The sequence below is a fragment of the Corticium candelabrum genome, chromosome 1 (genome assembly GCF_963422355.1).
Source record: "Corticium candelabrum chromosome 1, ooCorCand1.1, whole genome shotgun sequence".
Taxonomy (NCBI): Eukaryota; Metazoa; Porifera; class Homoscleromorpha; order Homosclerophorida; family Plakinidae; genus Corticium; species Corticium candelabrum.
Window position 1 is genome coordinate 12,940,914 of NC_085085.1, and position 21,119 is coordinate 12,962,032.

The 21,119-nt window shown below is 40.9% G+C and overlaps 4 protein-coding genes across 6 annotated transcripts; 1 reads left to right on the forward strand and 3 right to left on the reverse strand.

Annotated features, from left to right (window-relative positions):
* Nucleotides 1-5,406: 5,406 nt before the first annotated feature.
* LOC134182744 (basement membrane-specific heparan sulfate proteoglycan core protein-like) lies at nucleotides 5,407-10,641 on the reverse strand. Its single transcript, XM_062650187.1, has 9 exons — nucleotides 10,321-10,641; nucleotides 10,190-10,244; nucleotides 10,032-10,085; nucleotides 9,867-9,968; nucleotides 9,528-9,794; nucleotides 9,189-9,464; nucleotides 6,519-6,764; nucleotides 6,183-6,464; nucleotides 5,407-6,114 (listed from the first exon to the last, which is right to left on the reverse strand). The coding sequence occupies exons 1-9, from the start codon at nucleotides 10,639-10,641 to the stop codon at nucleotides 5,732-5,734; spliced, it is 1,986 nt and encodes a 661-aa protein (XP_062506171.1). The 3' UTR covers nucleotides 5,407-5,731.
* A 1,809-nt stretch (nucleotides 10,642-12,450) lies between these two features.
* LOC134189202 (probable GH family 25 lysozyme 2) lies at nucleotides 12,451-14,691 on the reverse strand. 3 transcript variants are annotated; one of them, XR_009971457.1, is made up of 8 exons: nucleotides 14,395-14,691; nucleotides 14,184-14,309; nucleotides 14,022-14,077; nucleotides 13,810-13,875; nucleotides 13,601-13,732; nucleotides 13,322-13,544; nucleotides 12,793-12,896; nucleotides 12,692-12,729 (listed from the first exon to the last, which is right to left on the reverse strand). XR_009971457.1 is itself a non-coding variant. In XM_062657446.1 (7 exons), exons 1-7 carry the CDS (start codon nucleotides 14,654-14,656, stop codon nucleotides 12,698-12,700), a joined length of 738 nt encoding a protein of 245 aa, XP_062513430.1. In that variant the 5' UTR covers nucleotides 14,657-14,691; the 3' UTR covers nucleotides 12,451-12,697. The 3 variants fall into 3 exon arrangements, 1 of the variants encoding a protein (XP_062513430.1); XR_009971456.1 differs by having other exon boundaries at nucleotides 12,693-12,729; nucleotides 13,243-13,544; XM_062657446.1 differs by lacking the exon at nucleotides 13,322-13,544 and having other exon boundaries at nucleotides 12,451-12,729; nucleotides 13,641-13,732.
* Nucleotides 14,692-17,315: 2,624 nt separating this feature from the next.
* Nucleotides 17,316-18,514, reverse strand: LOC134176164 (neural cell adhesion molecule L1.1-like). The gene is made up of 3 exons (XM_062642851.1): nucleotides 18,304-18,514; nucleotides 17,944-18,225; nucleotides 17,316-17,877 (listed from the first exon to the last, which is right to left on the reverse strand). The coding sequence occupies exons 1-3, from the start codon at nucleotides 18,512-18,514 to the stop codon at nucleotides 17,495-17,497; spliced, it is 876 nt and encodes a 291-aa protein (XP_062498835.1). The 3' UTR covers nucleotides 17,316-17,494.
* Nucleotides 18,515-19,927: 1,413 nt separating this feature from the next.
* LOC134176172 (52 kDa repressor of the inhibitor of the protein kinase-like) lies at nucleotides 19,928-20,419 on the forward strand. The gene has a single exon (XM_062642862.1). The coding sequence runs from the start codon at nucleotides 19,928-19,930 to the stop codon at nucleotides 20,417-20,419; it is 492 nt and encodes a 163-aa protein (XP_062498846.1).
* Nucleotides 20,420-21,119: the final 700 nt, after the last annotated feature.

Sequence of the window (21,119 nt, forward strand, 5' to 3'; positions counted from 1 at the left end):
CGTTTTGTAGAAAAACACTGTGTTAATTATTTTTGATTTTGTTTCACGTTGTGTTGAGTCAGGTTATTGTTTGTATGCGTAACGCGGGTGCGCATGATATGCTGTAGAATTATTCCTAATTTAAAGTTAGCAAAATTTTGGGAGTACGTTAGGCTAGCAATATAATGCGCGTAGGCATGCCATACTGTACAATTATACTTTATGTTTAAGAACTATATTGTGTTCGAAGGGTAGAATAATTTTTGGTATTGCAACGATATTCAGAGTTGTAACTGTAAGGCCATGCAGACATCAAATAATTACATTATTGGAATGCTAAAAGTAAATTGTTAGCACCAAGCTTTTGTGCTGTGCAAGGAATTGCAGCAGCTCGCCAAGTTCAGGTGTGGATCGAGGAATTTTTGAGAAGAAAGATCCGCATCTAAAAATGGGCGTGGCCATTAGTTTTATTCCTATGCATTGTTTACATATGATAGTGACGTGATATTTTGTCCAAATGTCATTCCGTATTGTTCTACGTGGCGTAAGCTCTTGCGGCTACTTCGATCTTGCTAGTACTAGGATTTGTCATGGAGACTTAGTTACCTTCCCACTATTACAACACGCTTTTTGAAGACTTCGAAATGGCTTCGTAACGAAACTACCTTTCACTGGTGCTGTCGAATATGAAAATGGTAAGCAAAGTAAATGGTAAGCAAACTTGCACAGGCAACCATGCTGACTATATAAACAAGCCATCTAACTATATTTGTTCAGCCGTACATGAATTCTGAGACGTCAGCAATTTCTTCTTTGTCTTTGCCCGTTGTTACCTCAATTCTGATCATATCTCTTTAAGTTCTTGGTAATCAATTAACGTATGAGGCTAATAAATTCATTAAATCAATTCAACTCGACCTTCAATTATTTCTATCCCATGCAACGTCATAGCCTGCATGAGACTGCAAATAAATCGATTTCAAGTACGAGAAAAAACCATACAAACGAGTGACAAGCAGACATTCGGTTTTAGTTATTCTGTTAGGGTCTTCCTATATACCGTCACAGACGATTCCAAACATTATTTGTTTGTGGAAGTCAAAACTATATATATATATATATATATATGTATATATATATATATATATATATATATATATATATATATATATATATACTGTCTCTTTCTCACATTTTCTGTCTCTGACAGGTTCTCTACGCCTGTTGTAGACCGTGCGCCGTTTGATTCCCTTCTGTCGATGCTCTAGTGCCATGACTAGCCAGGTTTTCATATTGTTTTGGGATTCTCGGGAGCCCTTCTCGGTAACATGCATGCCTACTACAATTGCCAAAATCTATGCACTTGGCATCGGCCAAAATCAGAAACAGAGAAAAATCGTTGCATCTTGGTCTTCAAATAATTAGTAAAGCTCGCAACAAAACTTAATTATTAAAGCACTTGGTGGGCATATAGCAAAAATTACGACCAACGAACGAAAGGAACAGAGTGATTGGGCTGAAGCCAACTGTCAGGTGTTGTACAATGCTTTCGAGTTGTAGACCACATAATATTAATGAGAAAAATACTACCATTAACCCCATGCGCACTGAATATATTCTAGTATTAAAAAGCAATCTAATCCTCTTATTATACATTAGATAAACTAAATTTACTGGTGCTTCAATAGCCGTAGACAAGCCATATAGACTGATGCCTATCACAGGTGTTGTAAGTACTCTGAATTTCAAATTTGCACCGCTTGTCTGTAAAAATCCTCAAGTGAAAATCCACACTTCAAGGCTTTAGAGAACACACCAGCGGAATCATTTTTCAGAATTTTTAAAATGATTCCCGAAAGGCAATTATACGAAGATGTGCCTAGAATTAAGTATTGACAACCCAATCAATTGTAGTATAGTGAGTTGCAGCGAGTGTGTACCGCGTACAAGATGTATACGACATGTTGTACTCTCCAACCGGCTATCAAAGACTACAATACTGCAACGTTGTCAAGATTTAGAAACGTGGGAGAGTAGGCACTTCAATTGGCTTTGTGGAGCTCAAAAACGCAGCCTTGATGCAATCACACAAGAGCGCGAGTGAAAATGCTTCAAAAACTAGATTATCTGTAATAGATAAAATATAATTTTATAATCCTATTCGCAAGTCTTCCCAGTAGCTACATGTGGTAATCTCATATTGATTCAGTCTCATATTGCAATCTCATATTACAGTCTCATCGTGTCATCGCATTGTGTGACAATATAGTGTCTCTTCGCATGTGTATGGTGTCATCGCATGGTGACATTGCATGGCCTTATCGCATATGGTCTCATCGCATGATGACATTGGTCTCATTGCATGGTCTCATCGCATGCATGGTGACTGACATCGCATGGTCTCATCACATGGTCTCATCGCATGGTCTCATCTCATCGCACGGTCTCATCGCATGGTGTCTTCGCATCGTCTCATCGCATGGTCTCATCGCATCGTTTCACCGCATGGTCTCATCGCATGGTCTCATCGCATGGTCTCATCTCATTGTTTCACCGCATGGTCTCATCGCATGGTCTCCTCGCTTGGTCTCCTCGCGTGGTCTCATCGCATGGTCTCATCGCATCGTTTCACCGCATGGTCTCATCGCATGGTCTCATCGCATGGTCTCATCGCATGGTCTCATCGCATGGTCTCATCTCATTGTTTCACCGCATGGTCTCATCGCATGGTCTCCTCGCTTGGTCTCCTCGCGTGGTCTCATCGCATGGTCTCATCGCATGGTCTCGTCTCATCGCATGGTCTTATCGCATGGTCTCATCGCATGGTCTCATCGTATGGTCTCATCGCATCGTTTTACCGCATGGCCAGATCGCATGGTCTCATCGCTTGGTCTCATCGCATGGTCGCATCGCATGGTCTCGTCTCATCGCATGGTCTCATCGCATGGTCCCATCGCATGGTCTCGTCTCATCACATGGTCTTATCGCATGGGCTTATCGCATGGTTTCACCGCATGGTCTCATCGCATGGTCTCATCGCATGGTCTCATCGCATGGTCTCATTACATGGTCTCGTCGCATGGTCTCGTCTCATTGCATGGTCTTATCGCATGGTCTCATTGCATGGTCTCATCGCATGGTCTCATCGCATCTTTTTACCTCATGGTCTGACTGCATGGTCTCATCGCATGGTCTCATCGCATGGTCTCATCGCATGGTCTCATCGCATGATCTCATCGCATAGTCTCATCGCATGGTCTCATCGCATGGTCTCGTCTCATGACGTGGTCTTATCGCATGCTCTCCTCACATCGTTTTACCGCATGGTCTGGTCGCATGATCTCATCGCGTGGTCTCATCGCATGGTCTCGTCTCATCGCATGGTCTCATCGCATGGTCTCATCGCATGGTCTCATTACATGGTCTCGTCGCATGGTCTCGTCTCATCGCATGGTCTTATCGCATGGTCTCATTGCATGGTCTCATCGCATGGTCTCATCGCATGGTCTCATCGCATCTTTTTACCTCATGGTCTGATCGCATGGTCTCATTGCATCGTTTCACCGCATGGTCTCATCGCATGGTCTAATCCCATGGTCTTATCGCATGGTCTTATTGCATGGTCTTATTGCATGGTCTCATCGCATCGTTTTACTGCATGGTCTGATCGCATGGTCTCATTGCTTGGTCTCATCATGTGGCCTCATCAGGTGGTCTCGTTGCATGGTCTCATCGCATGGTCTCGTCTCATCGCATGGTTTCATCGCATAGTCTCATCGCGTGGTCTTGTCTCATCGCATGGTCTCATCGCATGGTCTCATCGCATGGTCTCATCGCATGATGTCGTCTCATTACATGGTCTCATCGTATGGTCTCATCGCATGGTCTCATCGCATGGTCTTATCGCATGGTCTCATTGCAAGGTCTCATCGCATCGTTTCACCGCATGGTCTCATTGCATGGTCTCATTGCATGGTTTCACCGCATGGTCTCATTGCATGGCCTCATTGCATAGTCTCATCGCGTGGTCTTGTCTCATCGCATGGTCTCATCGCATGGTCTCGTCTCATCTCATGGTCTCATCGCATGGTCTCATCGCATGGTCTCATTGCATGGTTTCACCGCATGGTCTCATCGCATTGTCTTATCGCATCTTCTCATTGCATGGTCTTATCGCATGGTCTCGTCTCAGCACATGGTTTCATCGCATGGGCTCATCGTGTGGTCTCATCGCATTGTCTCGTCTCATTGCATGATCTCGTCTCATCGCATGGTGTCATCGCATAATCTCATTGCATGGTCTCATCGCATGGTCTCATAGCATAGTCTCATCGCATCGTCTCATCCTATTATCTCATCGCCTCTTCTCATTGTCTCATCGCATTATCTCATCGCCTCATCTCATTGTCTACTTTTGACACAAATGGCACGCCATAAACAGCTAACTGGCTGCACAAGTATACATATTATATGTTCGCATAGTGACAACTGTTTAGTAATCATACTTATGCTGCTGTTAGTAGGCGCAATACAAGGTGTATTGCAGATGCGTTGATAATAGTTGATCTCTGAAGGTTGGGCCAGACCCCTGAACACCTCCCCTAAATCTGCCTTTGAAGTTTATACGTAGACATAGCACTCCTTTGTATGAGGAGCATAAACCAAGACAAAGCCATGAGCAAAACTTGATCCTCACTTGTCAAATGTAGTTTCTTCTTAGATTTTAAGGGAGATGCAGGATCGTAAAAGGTGGGAGCTTTGACAGATGAGTTCAGCTGGTGATTTATGGCATGAGTTACGAGCGCCTGTTGATCTGCATGCGACTGAAATTGCAACAACCAAAACAAATACCAGCATAAAGCGGTGAAAGTAATGGTACATGCAGGATGCTAATGGCAAGGACAACACAACAGTGACAGAGACGTTGATATTCTGATTTTTGTCTAAACACGCGATTGCTTTATTGCATTAACCTAAGCTTTTTACAGTGAGTCTCTCTATTCAATTCGTGTTGTTTGTTTCATGACAGACAGTTTATATATATATATATATATATATATATATATATATATATATATATATATATCCATCAGTATTTTTACTATCATAGTATGCAATCATGCATGCAAGATAGCTAAACAAATGTTACCGGTTTGTCGTTTGTTTGCTTTCACCTTATCATATTTTGCTGTTTTCATATACAGACATATAACTTTACTACAGACTAGCCTATTCAACGTCCCAGCTGATGCCGCGAGCACGTTAACCATCCATGCAATTTATAGTGACCTATATTTTTGTCGCATAGCAGCTGCAACTCCTGGACTTGTTTAACTGTTATCGCATTGACGTGTATGTTAATTCTTTTCATTTTGGTTTGGTCGAATTGCATGTTATATAGAAGCAGAATATTTAGCAGGCGCAGAATTTGTTTGTCTAGTTGTCTATCGTATAATCTAATTGGCACAAAACAACAAATACAATTACAGGCACGAAGAAAACTGCTTTAAAAGTGATAACCGTTTGCACCAAATCGTTTGCACCATAAAGCTGCATGCTGTGGCATAATTCGACAAGTAAACTTATAAGACAGATAAGTTTGACTCCACATGAAAGTTATACACATGCATCCACATTAGCTACAAGTCTAGATTATGTGAAATAATTGTTCCATTTAAGTTTGCAAGCGTAGAAAGACAATTTAGCTTGCTTATGCGTTAGTGTTGTGGCAACTTGCAAGAAACATTATTCTTTATTCTTTTACGCAAATGATGCCGGCAAAGTTGGAGGTAGAGCTGGTGGTCTGGACTTGGTATGCATCAGCATTTCCAGCATGCTTGTACGCACTCGTTGATGACGAATCACGAAACCTGAAGTAATATCTAGTTCCTCCACCGTAGGTATAACTACTCCATCCACATCGACCGAAGTACGAGTTTGGCCCTGACCAGCTGTTATCATTGAATATCTTTCGTCCCTCTTCAGTGCATGGCCAATAATATCCTACAGGACAATGATAGTATTTAGACTTGTTCCACGTTGTAGACGAAGACACCGCATAATAAACAGATCTGTTGTAGATAGACTGACGAAATCCTTTACAGGAGTCACTTGTCAACATCCAATTCATGTCCTCTGAACACGTGCAATCATTGCAACACAAGTACATGCAACAACTACAAAAACACAAAACCGGCGAGTACCTGCTACTCTCACTTCTACTTTTGCTGAAATCTCTTTGTTACCGGCGTGGCATAAGTAAGTACCACTATCCCATTCAGTAGCGTCTTGTATAACTAATGTTCCATTGGATAAAACGGTTTTTTTGGCCGACCCCGCTCTGCATTGTTGCACTGGAAATTCCCATTGTGTAGATTCTGGTATGCCATGCATCAACTGAGCAGTGCAGTTGATTACTATAGTGGAAGAAGCGGAAACGGATACAGAAGTTGGTGGACGTTGAACAAATTTTATCTCAGGAATAACTACAATTAGCAATATAAATTATAAAAATACTATATTTGTAAATTTATTCTTACCTATACTTATTTCTTTTACGTCTCGTCCTAAGTAGTTGACAACGTGACAACGATATATTCCAGCATCTTGTTGAGATACGTTTTTTAAATGTAGTTGCCCCTTTTGTTCGCTTTTTATTCGAACAGATTCCTTTGTCCAATAGACTTCAGGAGCTGGAGGACCAACACCAGAACACTGCAGTTTTACACTTCCTCTCGGCTGAATACCAAGAACAGCAGGAAGATGACTTGTTACTCGAGCTGCAGCTGTACAAATAGAAAACAGCTATAAAACTGTTTGGAGCTGTATAAGCTATACATCTTCTGTTGTAACTGTTATCATTATTACGTAATTAACCCAAACTGTTGCGCCCATTAATTAAAACTATTATGAGACACTGAGCATAGCAGTGGCATTTAATAACAAGAGCAGTGTTATTTCGTACTAATTATATTTAATTAATCTTTCTTAAAGTTACTTTAGCAAGTTAAACCTTGTGAGACGATTTCACAACTGACCATTGTAACATATTCTTAAAAAGTTTTTTGAATTGTGTAATCCATAATTAATGGATAGTGTGTTTTGTTTCTCAGATGCATGGTAGACTCAATTATACCAAATATATAATTTTCAAGTAACTCGTCAACTTTTGTGGTAACTTTGTGCAACAGTAATTTATATTTTGTTGCAATTAGGTTAAAGGGGAACTCCCATGAAAATAGAAGTAACGTTCTCATGATAGTAATAAGTGGCCTGATTCTATTGGTACCTTTCTTTCTTAATAGAACTCTTTCTGAACGGAGAAATTGAGCTTCCAACGTGGGGGCGTAACCCTATGGTAGTCGCCATTTTGAGATGATGACGTACGAATATCTTACCGATTGCGCATGTGTTGTCATCAGAGTATATGGCGTAGCTTCCGTACAGTTTTGAGCCCGAATGTGATGACGCTGAGAGCAGTTCGAGTTCGGGAAACTCTCATGAAATTGATTCGGACACAGGGGACGGAATCCCCGAGCGCTTTACCACGCATCATCATAGACGGCTCACACCCAAGGACGTTCTTAGTGAGCATCCAAGATACTGTGTTATTAGATGCTACATCCTTTCAAATTCTGACTGACCCTCGATATATCCTCGCTACACAGAGCAACATACGCGAGTAAGATATTGTTACGTCATCATTTCAAAATGGCGACTGCCATAAGGTTACGCCCCCATGTTTGAAGCTCAATTTCTCAATTTGCAAAGTGCGAATCATATTAATATCTATACTTACAAACAACTAGGAAAAGAGCAATATTGAAATTGTACATATTCAGACATAATACAGTTGTCAAATTAGGCACGCAAGAGTTCTTAATTGAGCACACAATGTGACATGCAAGTATGACCGCAGGTATATCCGTGATAATACCTAAAATTAGCAGGGAAACAGCATGCAGTGACAGATTGAGAAATTTAACATAAGAAAAGCGCACAACTCGCCAACTGAGCGTGGCTTGCTTAATTAGTTAGCTAACAGTGAAAAAGGCTAATATATATAACATAAAAATTGATTGCAATGTGATATCGTCATACTGTATAGTTGCATGTCCCCGTTACACATGCATGCCACTTCTGTTTTGTTGGGTCAGATAACAAACGACGTATAATAATAATTAAAATGAGATTGGTAGTCTGAAACTATTAGATAGTAAGAAACAGAAGTTTATGCTTTTTAAGTTACCAAAAACAAGAATTCGAAAGATATTGCACATTATAAAGCTAATACACTAAAGTCAAAAGCTAAAATTGGAAAGGAAGTGCTGCTACCAGGCCTCCCTGTAGCCACGCCATTAGGTATAGGCATGAATACATTGCCAATGCAATACTGTCTTACATCGTGCACGAATGTATATAGCAACCTAAATGTTTATGCAGTTGGTGCCACTCTACGGCAGTTTGTATTCCGCCTTCAACGTAACTGTCATCCATCGGCATGCGCAGTCCTTCGCAGCCAGCCATCCCCCTTTTACTTCCGTTGGCTAAAAAGTCAAAAGAAGGAGGGGCTGGCTGCGCGAGACTACAACATGCGCAGACGTCGATAATGGCGTATACTGAGGTTGCTACTAAAATCCTGCGGTCTGTGAACTACGAGCCTGTTTGTACTTATTTCAACTGTAGATTTCCACTGACAAAGACGTTTTAGCTGACACTAAAATCTCTTAAACTTGTGTATAAATTTTGAAGAATTCATGTTTGAATTTGTTTACCTCGGAGTTCTGGCTTTTATAATGTCGCCTATATCTGCGATCAAGCTGTCTATATTGTCCATCTAGTGAACTCTTTGTTTCGATGATTGCATTTACCACAAATTCACTTGTGTTGTGAAAGTCCAGTAATTTTTACTTAATTGTTTTCCAAATAAGTGTAATATAGCGTTTCGTGATTGTGCAACCCTTGTTCTTACTTTAGGTAACAATAACAACAATGAATACAGTAACGTATATTATAGCTATGCATGGTGCAGCATAAATGAGTCTCACGGTTTCCAATCACATTTCCTATGGTTATACATTTCACGTAATATGTTATTTAAACTGTTATGTTGTAAGTCTTTATTTAGCAGAGAATGCATGCAAGCACGAGTAAATGTTTGTGTTTATTCTACAAAGCGATCGATGCTGTGTTGCTTGGAATGATCTTACCTTCTTCTGTCGATTCCAAATTCAATGCAAATGAATACGTTTTCTTTCCTAGAGCGTTTCTTACAGTGCACATGTATTGACCGATGTCGCTCTTCTTTATGCTTTCTAACATCAGACTGCCGTTGGCGTTCACTTTGCCAGACTCCAGAACTCCATCAACACGTGACCAAGTGATAGTCGGAGAAGGATGGCCAGTAGCAAGACACTGCAATTTTACATTCTTTCCTGGTTGTACAGTCACTACGGACGGCGGGACCAAGGAAAACTCAACAGGAACTATTACATAATATATAGACTATATTTACTGCTAGTCAATATCTTTAGAAGCGCTACACTGACCTTGAACAATTAAATTTGCGTAGCTTCTCGCAACACCAAATATATTCTCAGCCATACAGACATATATTCCTACGTCGTGACGGTGAACATTTCTGATCGTTAGTGTGTCGTTTATAGATATGCTCGCTCGAGACCGCGGCAGTGTAGAGTCAAGCTTTAGCCATCGTATTTTAGGCGTTGGAAATCCATCGGCTGCACAATGAAACTCGACTCTTCCCGACTCCGGCGATACGACGTCGTGCGGTTTATGGGTGAAAACGGGAGGGTCTGCATGTACAACACCAAAACCAACACCTTACACGTGACGTGTCAACAATCGCGTCGATCTACTCAACTTACCAATACTCGCTCCCCTTGCGCCAGGTTCTCCTTTAGAGCCTTTTGTGCCTCTCAAACCTCGAGTACCGACGACTCCCCGGTCTCCCTTGTCACCTTTACTGCCTGCAATCAAATACAAACTGTCAACTGTAAATATCGCAATGAATTAGTCGAAGCATGATTTGCCTGAAGAACCAGGTAATCCAGCAATTCCCCTTGGGCCCGAGTTTCCTTTAGGCCCTACGAGAAACGGTACCATTTTATTGCAGAAGACAGTGTCAACAATCGTTCTTTCCATGCAGTCTCACACTGAAGGCGTGCAAACGCGTAACTATCACACTCACCTTGTAAACACAAACGTTCATTGTCAACACAACGTGCTTTCAACGATTCTCGCAACTTCATAATCAAAAGAACCACGCATTAATAAAAACAAAGAGAAGTGCATAGTATAGTATACACTTCACTCGATCACCTGCTGCTCTGCAATTCTGACGAAGTAGTCGTCGAGCGTTTGCGCACCATCTGTACCTTTGTCGTTTCCTGTTGCTCTCGTGTATCGCGAAAGCAATTCTTCGACAGACGAGTCAATCTTCTCTTTGTTTGCAAAACGCTTCGAATCGGTCGTCGCGTCTGAAAGCTTGACGTGTCGTTGCAGCTCACGCACTTGCGCCTGGTAGAGCGAAAGTTGCCAGAAAACGATCGCCATCAAGACAGATGTAACGGTAGGAGTAGTGTAGAGAACTACACGATCTCGAATGGAAGAACAAGAAACGTCTTTGTTCTTTCCAGCCATCACACTTGTAGCTAATTGAGTTATGTGGCTTTGCAACCCGACTGTAGTAAGTACAACGTGTAAAATCTAGCACCAATATTTTTGCTCACATTTGTCTTGTTTTGGTAGTTTGATATTTAAAAATTGTGATACTCATGATATCTAGGACAGTGTAACACGTACAGTACTGTTCATCTTTAATTCTTGCTAACCTATTAGCCCAACCTCAAATAATTAACCCTATAGGCATAGCGAGGGCTATAGTGGTCGTCTCACTGGAAGTAGCAACCGATTTGACGGAAGTAGCGACCGATTTGACGGAAGTAGCAACCGATTTGACGGAAGTAGCAACCGATTTGACGGAAGTAGCGACCGATTTGACGGAAATACCTACTCAACGACCAACTCGACAGAAATACCGACTCGACGGAACGGAAACTACCTTGTAAGCAACTTTGAAATCTGTAGCGTGCGTTCACTGTTATCGCTCGTGTACGCGTGTAATCTCGACATAGCGTTCTTGGAGGTTGGCCGCTAGTCTAGGCAGAGTCACTCGTGACGTTACAATTTTGATTACTGATCATGTCTTTCAAGTGTACATTCAAAGTTATAGCGACTAGCCTCGCCCCAGACGCAGTGCGGATTGCAGCCCCCGATGCGCTGCCATCACGACTGGGTCTGGTTCGGTACCGCCCCTTGCGGTCAGCGTTAATCATGGGAGGTTCCTATCTTGATTACTGATCATTACTTTCGAGTGTACTTTTAAAATCCTGACTGGCACTGGAAAAATTCACCTTCTCGGCGTCTAGGGTTTAGCATTGTAGTGCTTTCTCTTATTTCACTTGCTTTTCTATGGCAGAATAGATTCTGTTTCTGCTATGATACCAGTCGACTTATGTGCTGGTGTGTGTGTGTGTGTGTGTGTGTGTGTGTGTGTGTGTGTGTGTGTGTGTGTGTGTGTGTGTGTGTGTGTGTGTGTGTGTGTGTGTGTGTGTGTGTGTGTGTGTGTGTGTGTGTGTGTGTGTGTGTGTGTTGACCATGATTGCTTTGTAACGCTTACATTTAGCTAGGCAATTGTGTGTAAGTACAACTGTTCCTGAATGCTTGTGCATGCAGAACAATTATAGTTTCAATTTCATGATGTCTAATATAACAACTACATGCATCAGATTCTTCACAGTCTAAAATAGTTTATGCTTATTAAGTAATAAGCTAGTTTTCGTTTAAGTTAGCAGACCATTTACAATAATTAAAGCTTTGATATGTTGCATTTCTGCTAATACTTAATAAAGTGATAACATTGCTGACATTTTGTTAGATAGTTGACTTGTTAGCACTAAAAATTAAGAAAGAGAAAATAATTTAGAAACGTTGGAAATCAGTACGTACAACAAAGAAATAAAATAGAACACGAAATTGAACACTGAATATATTAAGAGATGAGAAATTTGAGCTGAACTGCGAGTTTTCCGCGTTTGTGCTTGCTACTGGAGATGCATGGCTTGGGTGACTTAACTTAGACATTCCATTTCGTGTTTCGTTCTATTCCACGTTCTGCATTTTACGTGCTGCCAAGTTAAAAACAAGAGCAACTCACAACGACGTTCTAATTTCTGAAAATTGCATTTAAGCAAACTTGATTCTCATTTGTACATGCAAACAGATGACTAAGAGATGACTTGCGGTTTCCATAGAAACTGCATTCAAATTTTTCTAAAGATAACCTTTGACACAAATTAGGAATAAACTAGGAAAGAATAATTCTGTCAATTTGATAAATTAAGTAATTCAGCCGATTATGTAAGACACACTAATTACTTACAGCTGTTGTGTTAGTCGATCGCCAAATGAAATTGCAGCATGCAGCGAAAACTAGACACCGCATGAACAAATAGTAAAAGTATACAGACCCAAGACATTAGATTATTGTGCAATGTTAACTCTATTAGGGTGCAATGTCATCCTGATTGTTGGACAAACACACAAGCTTCTATTTCATCTACCAGCTATATATTGCATCAACAGAAAGCATTTCACGGTCTCAGTACACTTCTTTCACTATTGTGTGCTGTCTCGATTAAGGGTGCCAATTCACATCTACGACAGCTCCTAAGTAATCGTCAAGATTAGTCATTGTAATTAAATTGTTATTAATTAAGTAAAACCACGTACCACACACATTGTTATCTGCATCGAATTGTTTGATGTTTGGTCTTGCCCATCCTCCAAACGATGTAAAATCACTAAACGATGGGGCTGTCTCGAAATGCGGGTACCTGCACAAACAATTTGCTCTGACTGTATAATAATAAATAGGATGTTTTGCTTGAGTCTATACGTATACAGTGCACGATGAAAGTTCATACACCCGCGATCAACTCGTTGTATATACCTAGAGCTCAAATTGTGTGTGTGTGTGTGTGTTCGTGATACGCGGCCACGCCTTATGTTTGTTCGCAACCAAAATTGGTACGCACACTCGGTACACGAAGGGGTAGGTTTGCGTAAAAAAATAAAAAAATAATTAGGAACACGGTTTCCTCTCGAAGGGTCGCCCCCGCGTAAAATTTCTCGATGACGCAAACGTTACACATTCCAGTTCATTCGAACACACGTCTATACCAGTCCTGTGTAGACTTTACGTGTCGTCGTCCTTGGCAAAGCCTCGAGCAATCGAATATTTCTTGCCGATTGAACCTACTTTTTTAGTGCTTTCGTTTCTCTCCATCTTCTGATTGAATTTGCACCGAATCCAACCTACACGTTTTCTTCAGCAAGCGCTACGGGGAGTATGTCGATTTCTATCGAAAAAAGCGAGAAGAGCAAGATTCGAATTGGACATTCAGCACATCCGGGACCTCGCAACAAACATTGCACGTGGCGTATCCACACGTTCACAGTGCTTCTCGTCTTCCGTCAGAACCCTACAGTATCTTGCTTGTACAAAGGACGAGGCATTTATCTAGTAACGTATAAATACCACATGCTGCAATCGATATCTTCGGTTATTTCTTTGTTACCAGAGAGGCACGTGTGCTGCACCAGTGAAATCAAAGCCCATGATTTGGGTCCAGTAATTCATTGAAGTGTAGACTCCTGTTGGCTTGTATCTCTATTTAATCAAACGATAAACATTTCCAAAGACATTTCCTTTAAGTCAATACATCTATTATGTAATTATGTTATCACCTGTGCTGTTTGTAACATTTCTGTGAAGAACTTCCGATTGGCTGCTTGGTTATCTGACCAGTACTTCTACAATAATTTAACAAATAATTTTGAAACGTGCTGTTGCTGTTTTACTTACTATAAATATGTGAAATAAAATTACTAGTAATAATTACAAATGTTTATTTATAAAACAAGTTTTAGCTTTAACTTTACATATAGTACTGGTGTACCTTTTGCTCCACGTCAATCCAGATCATCCCGTATCGGCTGTTTCTTAGCCAATCAACTAAATTTTTGATCAAAGCAAACGTGACTCTAACTGTTTGTTGAGCTCCAGTTGTATGAGAGTAGGTTAACACAAAGCATGCGCATAGTTCACAGAGACAGCTGACCTGTTCTCGTCACTTGGGAACTCGGATTACCGCAACTAAAGCATGGAAATATGTAAACGTCAACGCGACCAAAGCCACCAGCCCAAGCACTTGCAATCGTCGAAGGTGCGTTGACGTCAGTTTTACCTGCCAATCCAGGACCAATTAAAAACATGTCTGCTGCAATACAATCGTCTACGACAACAGTCTTGTCTAGAAGCATGTGACTCACCGATGCTCCGGAAAGCACGAACGATCGCAAATTCTTTACCGTCTCTTCTCAAACAGCTGAATGCTTCTGTGCTGGTTTTGGTAGAGACGTCGACGCCGAAGATTCCCGTTTGGAAACGCACAAATAGAGGCAGTTTGTACTGGTTCTTTTCTCCTTCGCCTCCAGGTGCTGCTCTGGCTTGGTCTAGTGTGCGAGCCGTTACTGTACCGCAAAGGCAGTACGCTGCTGCACAAAAAATAAAAACGCTGAGATTCATGACCATGCACACGTCAGTCTGCAAGTTTCCAAAGTGCAAGCTAACAGAATGTGAAATTATGTAATTTCCGCTTCGGTTTCAGCTAGTTTGTGATTGGGGAAGAAAGTGGGCGGAACTCGTCATCTCACACCGAGACGTCATTAGTTTCACATTGTGAAATCGCCGAAAAACAACGACGATTGACAATGTTAGCTAACATAAAAAATTGTAAGAAATCATTTAGAGACGTAGACTCTAAGGTAATAGAACCCTTAACATGACAATAAATGCACCGCAGGCAGCGCCGGATCCAGAAATTTTGAAAGAGGGGGTTCATCGTTAGCAGTTATTTATAGCATTACTAATTTTTTCTTTTCTAATGAAATTATATAAAATTATTGAACCATGCCTATTAAAAGAGGAGGTTGCAACCCCCTGGATCCGGCCCTGTCAGACCCTGCTACTAAACACGTAGGCGTAGGCCACATGTACAACTGCAAACAATCATGGATGAGTCACATGTGTGCGTGCGTGCTTCGTTTGTGCATGCATAACCATGTTCATGAGTTCGTCCACCCGTCCGTATGTGTGTGCATGTGCGTGCACGACGCTAGAGAGCTCCATTAGTTTAGAGAGTAAATCCGGGACCTGTCCGTATTGCAGTTCAAGTCACGTGCAGGCAAAAACACATTTGCCTCTCTCGACTCAAGAGTAAAAATGAAGAAGCACTAAATTGCTAGACCTTTGGCGCACTCTGGTCTGGAAGTTCGAGGCTACTAGCAAAGATGACTAGACGGTATTTAGTTATCTAAGTCATGAGATACAAGGTCGTAACAGCTGCCGATCGACTCCGATTCCTAAAGCCTAGAGCCATCAAGCCTACTTGCCAGAGTAGTCTCCAATCTCCAATGCAAATAGTGTGTGTGGCAAACATCCGCATGCAGGAATTGGTGGCGTACACGTGGTTACATCCGTCTGCTACACTCAGTCCGCACCACTGATGCAATTGCATAGATGGAGATGAGAAATGGAGGAATGTGAAGCGCTGATTCGAGCTTTCAAAAAATATTGTCTAGAGTGAATTCGTAGTAGAGTACTATCACCAAACTTGCTGGCTAATTTAGTAGTCGAGAGAGCCTCAGAGCGCACAGCAATCCAGCCTTTGTTTTTTATCTAGTGCTTGCAGCACTGTAACGTGTTCGTGTTCGGATTAGTAAGGGCGTTGTTATATCTGTCTAGTTGATTCCTACGCTCGACCAACCAGTGTCCAACCTTCACCACTTGAGCTCGTATCACATACGTCGATCTGCCTGAAAAAAAGCAAATAATCATAATTGAACTTAATTCTACGCTGTTTCTAGATGGGCAAGAGATTTCGACAAACACTTTCTCATTCTAGACAGAACGTCGTGCATGCAGACAGTGCATACGTATACGTCCGGAAGCATGTGCTAAACATCCGGTATTTTATTATTATAATTAGTGGCTACGTAATTAAAGACTAAAATAGAATAGTCTTTCCATTTAAAGACGAGCTTCTCGGTCAGTTTGATTTGATAGCGATTGGGTTCAAATGTGCAGCTATACTAACCTCTGCATGCAAACGTGATTTCAGGACCATGCACGTTCAGATGTATAGTAGAGTAGATCAATACGATAACAAATGTTACCCGGCACAAAAGATTTGCAATGTGTGTATGGTTTCAAAAGTCCGTCCCAGCTAACTCAACCCCGGAAGCAACTTGTGGGAGGGCATTTTGTAACAACAAACAGTGCCAATAGCATGACTGCATTTCTACAGACTTCATGGAAGTAGAAACCACCACCAGCATTGACTACATAACACACTGATGGTCTGAAGTCAAAGAATTGGGGGGTTCTTACTCTGTATAAGGTTTCCCAAAGCTTTTGACCCGATTAGACTATTATCAATAGCATTAACATTACCAGCTACTTTACAGTTGTTACCCCCTCAGATAGCTAAACCTTTCAAGGTGGTATTACCTCTAATCATATACGGACTGTCCATTGGTCAGCTCCTAGATGCAATAATTAATGGTATACAGGAAATTTTCACCATATCTATCTGTCACGAACGGTACTGAAGAGAGCTTCAAAATGATGTTAGTAGCACGTTGCTGAGACTTTCCTAACGGGACTTATTGCTATTTTTATAGGGCTGGGACGGACTTTAGTATGGTACGGCTAGTCCCTCCTGGGACTTGTAATAAATAACAATTATATACATATAATATATATATATATATAATATATATAAAATATATATAGCATGTCTGAGTGTGATGTCCACTAATAAGAACCGACCCAAGGAAAGGGCTAGGTACGCCCTGCAACGAGGTGACGTTGTCGTCTTCACGTCTAAATAAAATTATCTACGGCATAACAATGGTAACTCTTGAATTTTTTCACACCACCATTGTGTTGACCTTTATTCTTGTTTGTTTGCACGGTATCCATGTTTAGATATGTGCAAGTACATTATATGTTGTTTTAAGACTCACGTCAAGTCTATTTATCGAATGAACTGGCAACAGCCTATTAATTAATTACAACTAAACCATTTGATACGAACGTGCTTACTGTAATTAAGCATACATGCAGTTTTATACGCCGCGTAGTTAGGTCTTGACTTGTGAAAATCCAAACTGCATGAATATGAGAAAGAATGCACTGTAGACAAACAAGCAACAAACTTAGCTATAAAGATAAGTCAGACTGCACACAGATACCCACAATAGCTATGCAAAAGCTATACTCTTGTTCTATTCAAGCCTGCAAGCGCTGAAAGACACTACAGATAGCTTGCTTATATGCAGCAAGTAGTTTGTGTCAACTTATACAACATCATTTCTTTACGCAAATGATGCCAGCAAAGTTGGAGGTAGAACTAGTGCTAGATAGCCCGTCTGAATCATCATTTCCAGCATCTTTGTACGCGTATGTTGACGACGAGTCACGAAACCTAAAGAACTGTCTATATCCTCCGCGGTAGTTATAACCACTCCATCCACATTGACTATAGTACGATTTTGGTCCTGACCAGTTTTTGTTATTGAATATCTTGTGTCCCTCTTCAGTGCATGGCCAATAATAACCCACAGGACAATGATAGTATTTAGATCTATTCCATATTGTAGACGAAGACACCGCATAATAAACAGATCTGTTGTAAGCAGACTGACGAAATCCTTGACAGTAGTCACTTGTCAGCATCCAACTCATATCCACTGTAAAAGCACGCAATGAATGCAATTTGTATGGCAGCTATATAGAATAACTCTAGCCATAAATACCTGTCACCCTCACTTGTACCTTTGCTGAAATCCAATCGGTACCGGCGTAGCATACATAAGTATCACTATCCCATTCGGTCACATTTCGTATAATTAGCGTCCCATTGGATAAACTGGTTCTCTTGGCCGAACCCGATCTGCACCGTCCTTGTATAAATTCCCATCGTGTAGATATTGGTATTCCAGGCGCTATCTCAGCAGTGCAGTTCATTACTATTGTGGCAAAAGCAGACGCGACAACAGTAGGAGGAGGACGAATAACAAATTTTACCTCTGTAAGAACTATAAATCAAACATTGACAATTATAGTTATGATAACTATACGGACATCTGTACAACGTAGGTAGACTTCTGTCTTACTTATTCGTGTTTGTCTTACGTCTTGTCCCAAGTAGTTGACAGCGTGGCAGCGGTACACTCCAGTATCTTGCTGAGATACGTTTGGCAGACGTAACTGCCCTTTCTGTTCACTTTCAATTCGAACGGATCCCTTTGTCCAATAGACATCTGGAGCAGGAGGACCAACACCACTACATTGTAGGGTAACATTTCTTCCTGGTTCCAAAACCATAACCGTAGGGATATGACTTGTTATAAGTGCTGCAGCTGCAAAATCAGACAACGACTAGATAAAAATAAATTAAAATTTTTCGTTAGAGTCGTATTGACTTTCAACAATACAACAATACCGTGTGTTCCTGTTCTAAAGACATTATAACAACGATATAGCTCTAAAGCTTCTACAAGTATTCTTCTTCAACTCTAGTTTAATTAAGTATGTACCTATTGAAACGTGCCGCAAATCAGTTAATAGATAAACGCTACAATAAACTAAACAAAAGAGCAAAACAATTATTAACTAATTAAGAAAAGTTTATTAAAATAACACTACCTTGCATGAAAAATAGTGGATTTGAAAAAACATGTTGATGTCATACTAGAAATATGTAGTTAGTGGCAGACACAATGTAATAAAACCAAAAAACAGTATAATTTTTAAATATTAAATACAAATTAATTTTTATAATTTATAGTGTGCATTTTAAATATTTTAATCTAACAGTAAAATGGAATGTTGTTTAAATTCAAAACTTGTAGCTTGCTGTTGTCAAGTTAAATATCACGCAAAATAGCACAATGCATGCACTATCTAATAAGATGCATAATTCCATTTCTGCTTGTCACTTACGTTTTGCAATTTTTGTACCAAAAACGCTGGCTCTGCTCCATGTCTCAAAACAATTTAATTAAATAGACTCCTTGATTTGCAAAGACTATATATAATGGTTTCATGCAGTTTTCTTCTACAAAGCATTTCAGAAAGCTGTTTTTTGGTCTTCGTGCCATATTGCACTTCTCTTTTCAGAACAAGAGATTTGTCTAGTAAACTATGCACGATAGCATAGTACAGTTTTGTCTGCGTTGAACACGTACGTCGGCAAGACAAAACTATAAGCACAAAAGACGCAAACCTCTAGTCAGTTTTATGACGTCTCAGGCGTCATGCAAATTTGGCAGCTTCTCCAGACAGGAAAGAATAAAAACTCTAATGCACTTATATATACCTATACATCTAGAGCCTCTTGCCAGTCACCTGCATATTTGATACGCAACATCGCCATCAAACCGCCGCAGCAATGCCAATGCCCCATCGAAGAACTAGACGGTGATACTAGCAAGCTGATCGTCTTTGATGATATCAAAATAGACAGCAGGCATATGGAACCTATCAAGGCAGGCGCGTAGCCTATAGGGGTTTACGGTTGCACGTGAACCCCCCCCCCATTGCCCGGGCGCCAAACCTCCTCGTATCCTTCTGGCTGCGCCGTAGACTAAATTAAATATATGTGACGTAGGCGTACGTATCAGACAGACCAACCGTCAAAATACACCAGCAGCAACCCCTGAAGAATACTTCAAGCGAACAATCTCCATTCCGGTGGTCGATGATGTGTGCAACCAAATGAGAGATAGATTCTCGAACATGCAGCAGCTTGCTGCCAAGGGTCTATACCTCATTCCTTCGACCTTCCTTGAAGATCCTGCTAGGTCCCGAGATGCTGTTTACAAATTTGCAGAAGAGTATCGAGAAGACCTTCCTGACCCTTCCGTTCTTGGCCTACCAGCTGAGTTAGACTTGTGGGAAGTTCACTGGAGAAGCAGACCTGCCACTGAAGTGGTTCCTCACACTGCCTCTGCGACACTGGTGTGTACCATGGGAAATATATTTCCAAATATACAATGTCTTCTGGCTCTTGTGTGCACAATTCCATTCTCAGCAGTAGAGTGTGAACGGTCTGTGAGTTGCTTGATGCGCTTGAAGACATACCTACGTAGTACTATGGGCGCTACTCGTCTGACTGCTCTTGCTCTTTTGCATACACACTATAACTTAGAAATTGATATAAATGCTGTTATTGGTCGTTTTCAACGCAAACATCCTCGTAGAATGGTTGCAGTTGACTTTATGTCATAATATGTATCAGCCGGTCTATGCTTCTAGATCCACAGTTGACTGAAGTGTTTTGTTCATGTTCAACAGTTGAGTTAGAATAGTGCGTTTGATTCAGTTCGTTAATTAACGTTCTTTATACAAGTAATCTAAGTGCAGTATAGTCAAGACCGTTCACGGAATCTTCACGACATTACATAATCTCTATAGAGCTGCAGAAGAACATTTATTGGTAATAAAATTAACAAATAATACGTTCACTCAATTACGATTGTAAACCCTGTGAACCCCCACCCCCCAACTGACCCTTGGGCTACGCGCCTGCAAGGAGTACTTTTCACTGTCCAGAAATCACAACTGCAATTGTATCTACCTCAATCAGAGTTACTACGACGTTCCTAAATACATTCGTCGAAATACCAAAGCCTTCTGTCTCTTTCGTGGTCTACACAACAAAGTTACTCGACAGATAGCAGACGATCACAGCAACGCCATAAGCAATGAAGAGTTTGCCAATATCTATAGGAAGGCATCATGCAAACCCTACTCATTCATGCTTCTCGACAAGACGAGCAATCACCTCCCGAGATGTATCGTTGTGGATTTGATAAATTCTATCTACCACGATACCTTGTACTGTCACGGTAACTTCGTTACCATAACTAGTTACTGTCACAACATTTTTTGTAACCCTATTGTATTGTATGCCATTTTCACAAGTAAA

Coding starts and splice junctions, on each gene's coding strand:
- LOC134182744 (XM_062650187.1), bottom strand. CDS start 10,641: ATGGCTGGAAAGAACAAAGACGTTTCTTGTTCTTCCATTCGAGATCGT. Junction 10,086..10,189: donor TGAACGTTTGTGTTTACAAG/GTGAGTGTGATA, acceptor CGTTTCTCGTAG/GGCCTAAAGGAAACTCGGGC. Junction 9,465..9,527: donor CGCAAATTTAATTGTTCAAG/GTCAGTGTAGCG, acceptor ATTATGTAATAG/TTCCTGTTGAGTTTTCCTTG.
- LOC134189202 (XM_062657446.1), bottom strand. CDS start 14,656: ATGGTCATGAATCTCAGCGTTTTTATTTTTTGTGCAGCAGCGTACTGC. Junction 13,733..13,809: donor AAATGTTACAAACAGCACAG/GTGATAACATAA, acceptor TTGATTAAATAG/AGATACAAGCCAACAGGAGT. Junction 12,897..13,640: donor GCAGCACACGTGCCTCTCTG/GTAACAAAGAAA, acceptor TTGTTTGTGCAG/GTACCCGCATTTCGAGACAG.
- LOC134176164 (XM_062642851.1), bottom strand. CDS start 18,514: ATGGTTTTGGAACCAGGAAGAAATGTTACCCTACAATGTAGTGGTGTT. Junction 18,226..18,303: donor CGTAAGACAAACACGAATAA/GTAAGACAGAAG, acceptor TTTGATTTATAG/TTCTTACAGAGGTAAAATTT. Junction 17,878..17,943: donor GGTACAAGTGAGGGTGACAG/GTATTTATGGCT, acceptor GTGCTTTTACAG/TGGATATGAGTTGGATGCTG.
- LOC134176172 (XM_062642862.1), top strand. CDS start 19,928: ATGCAGCAGCTTGCTGCCAAGGGTCTATACCTCATTCCTTCGACCTTC.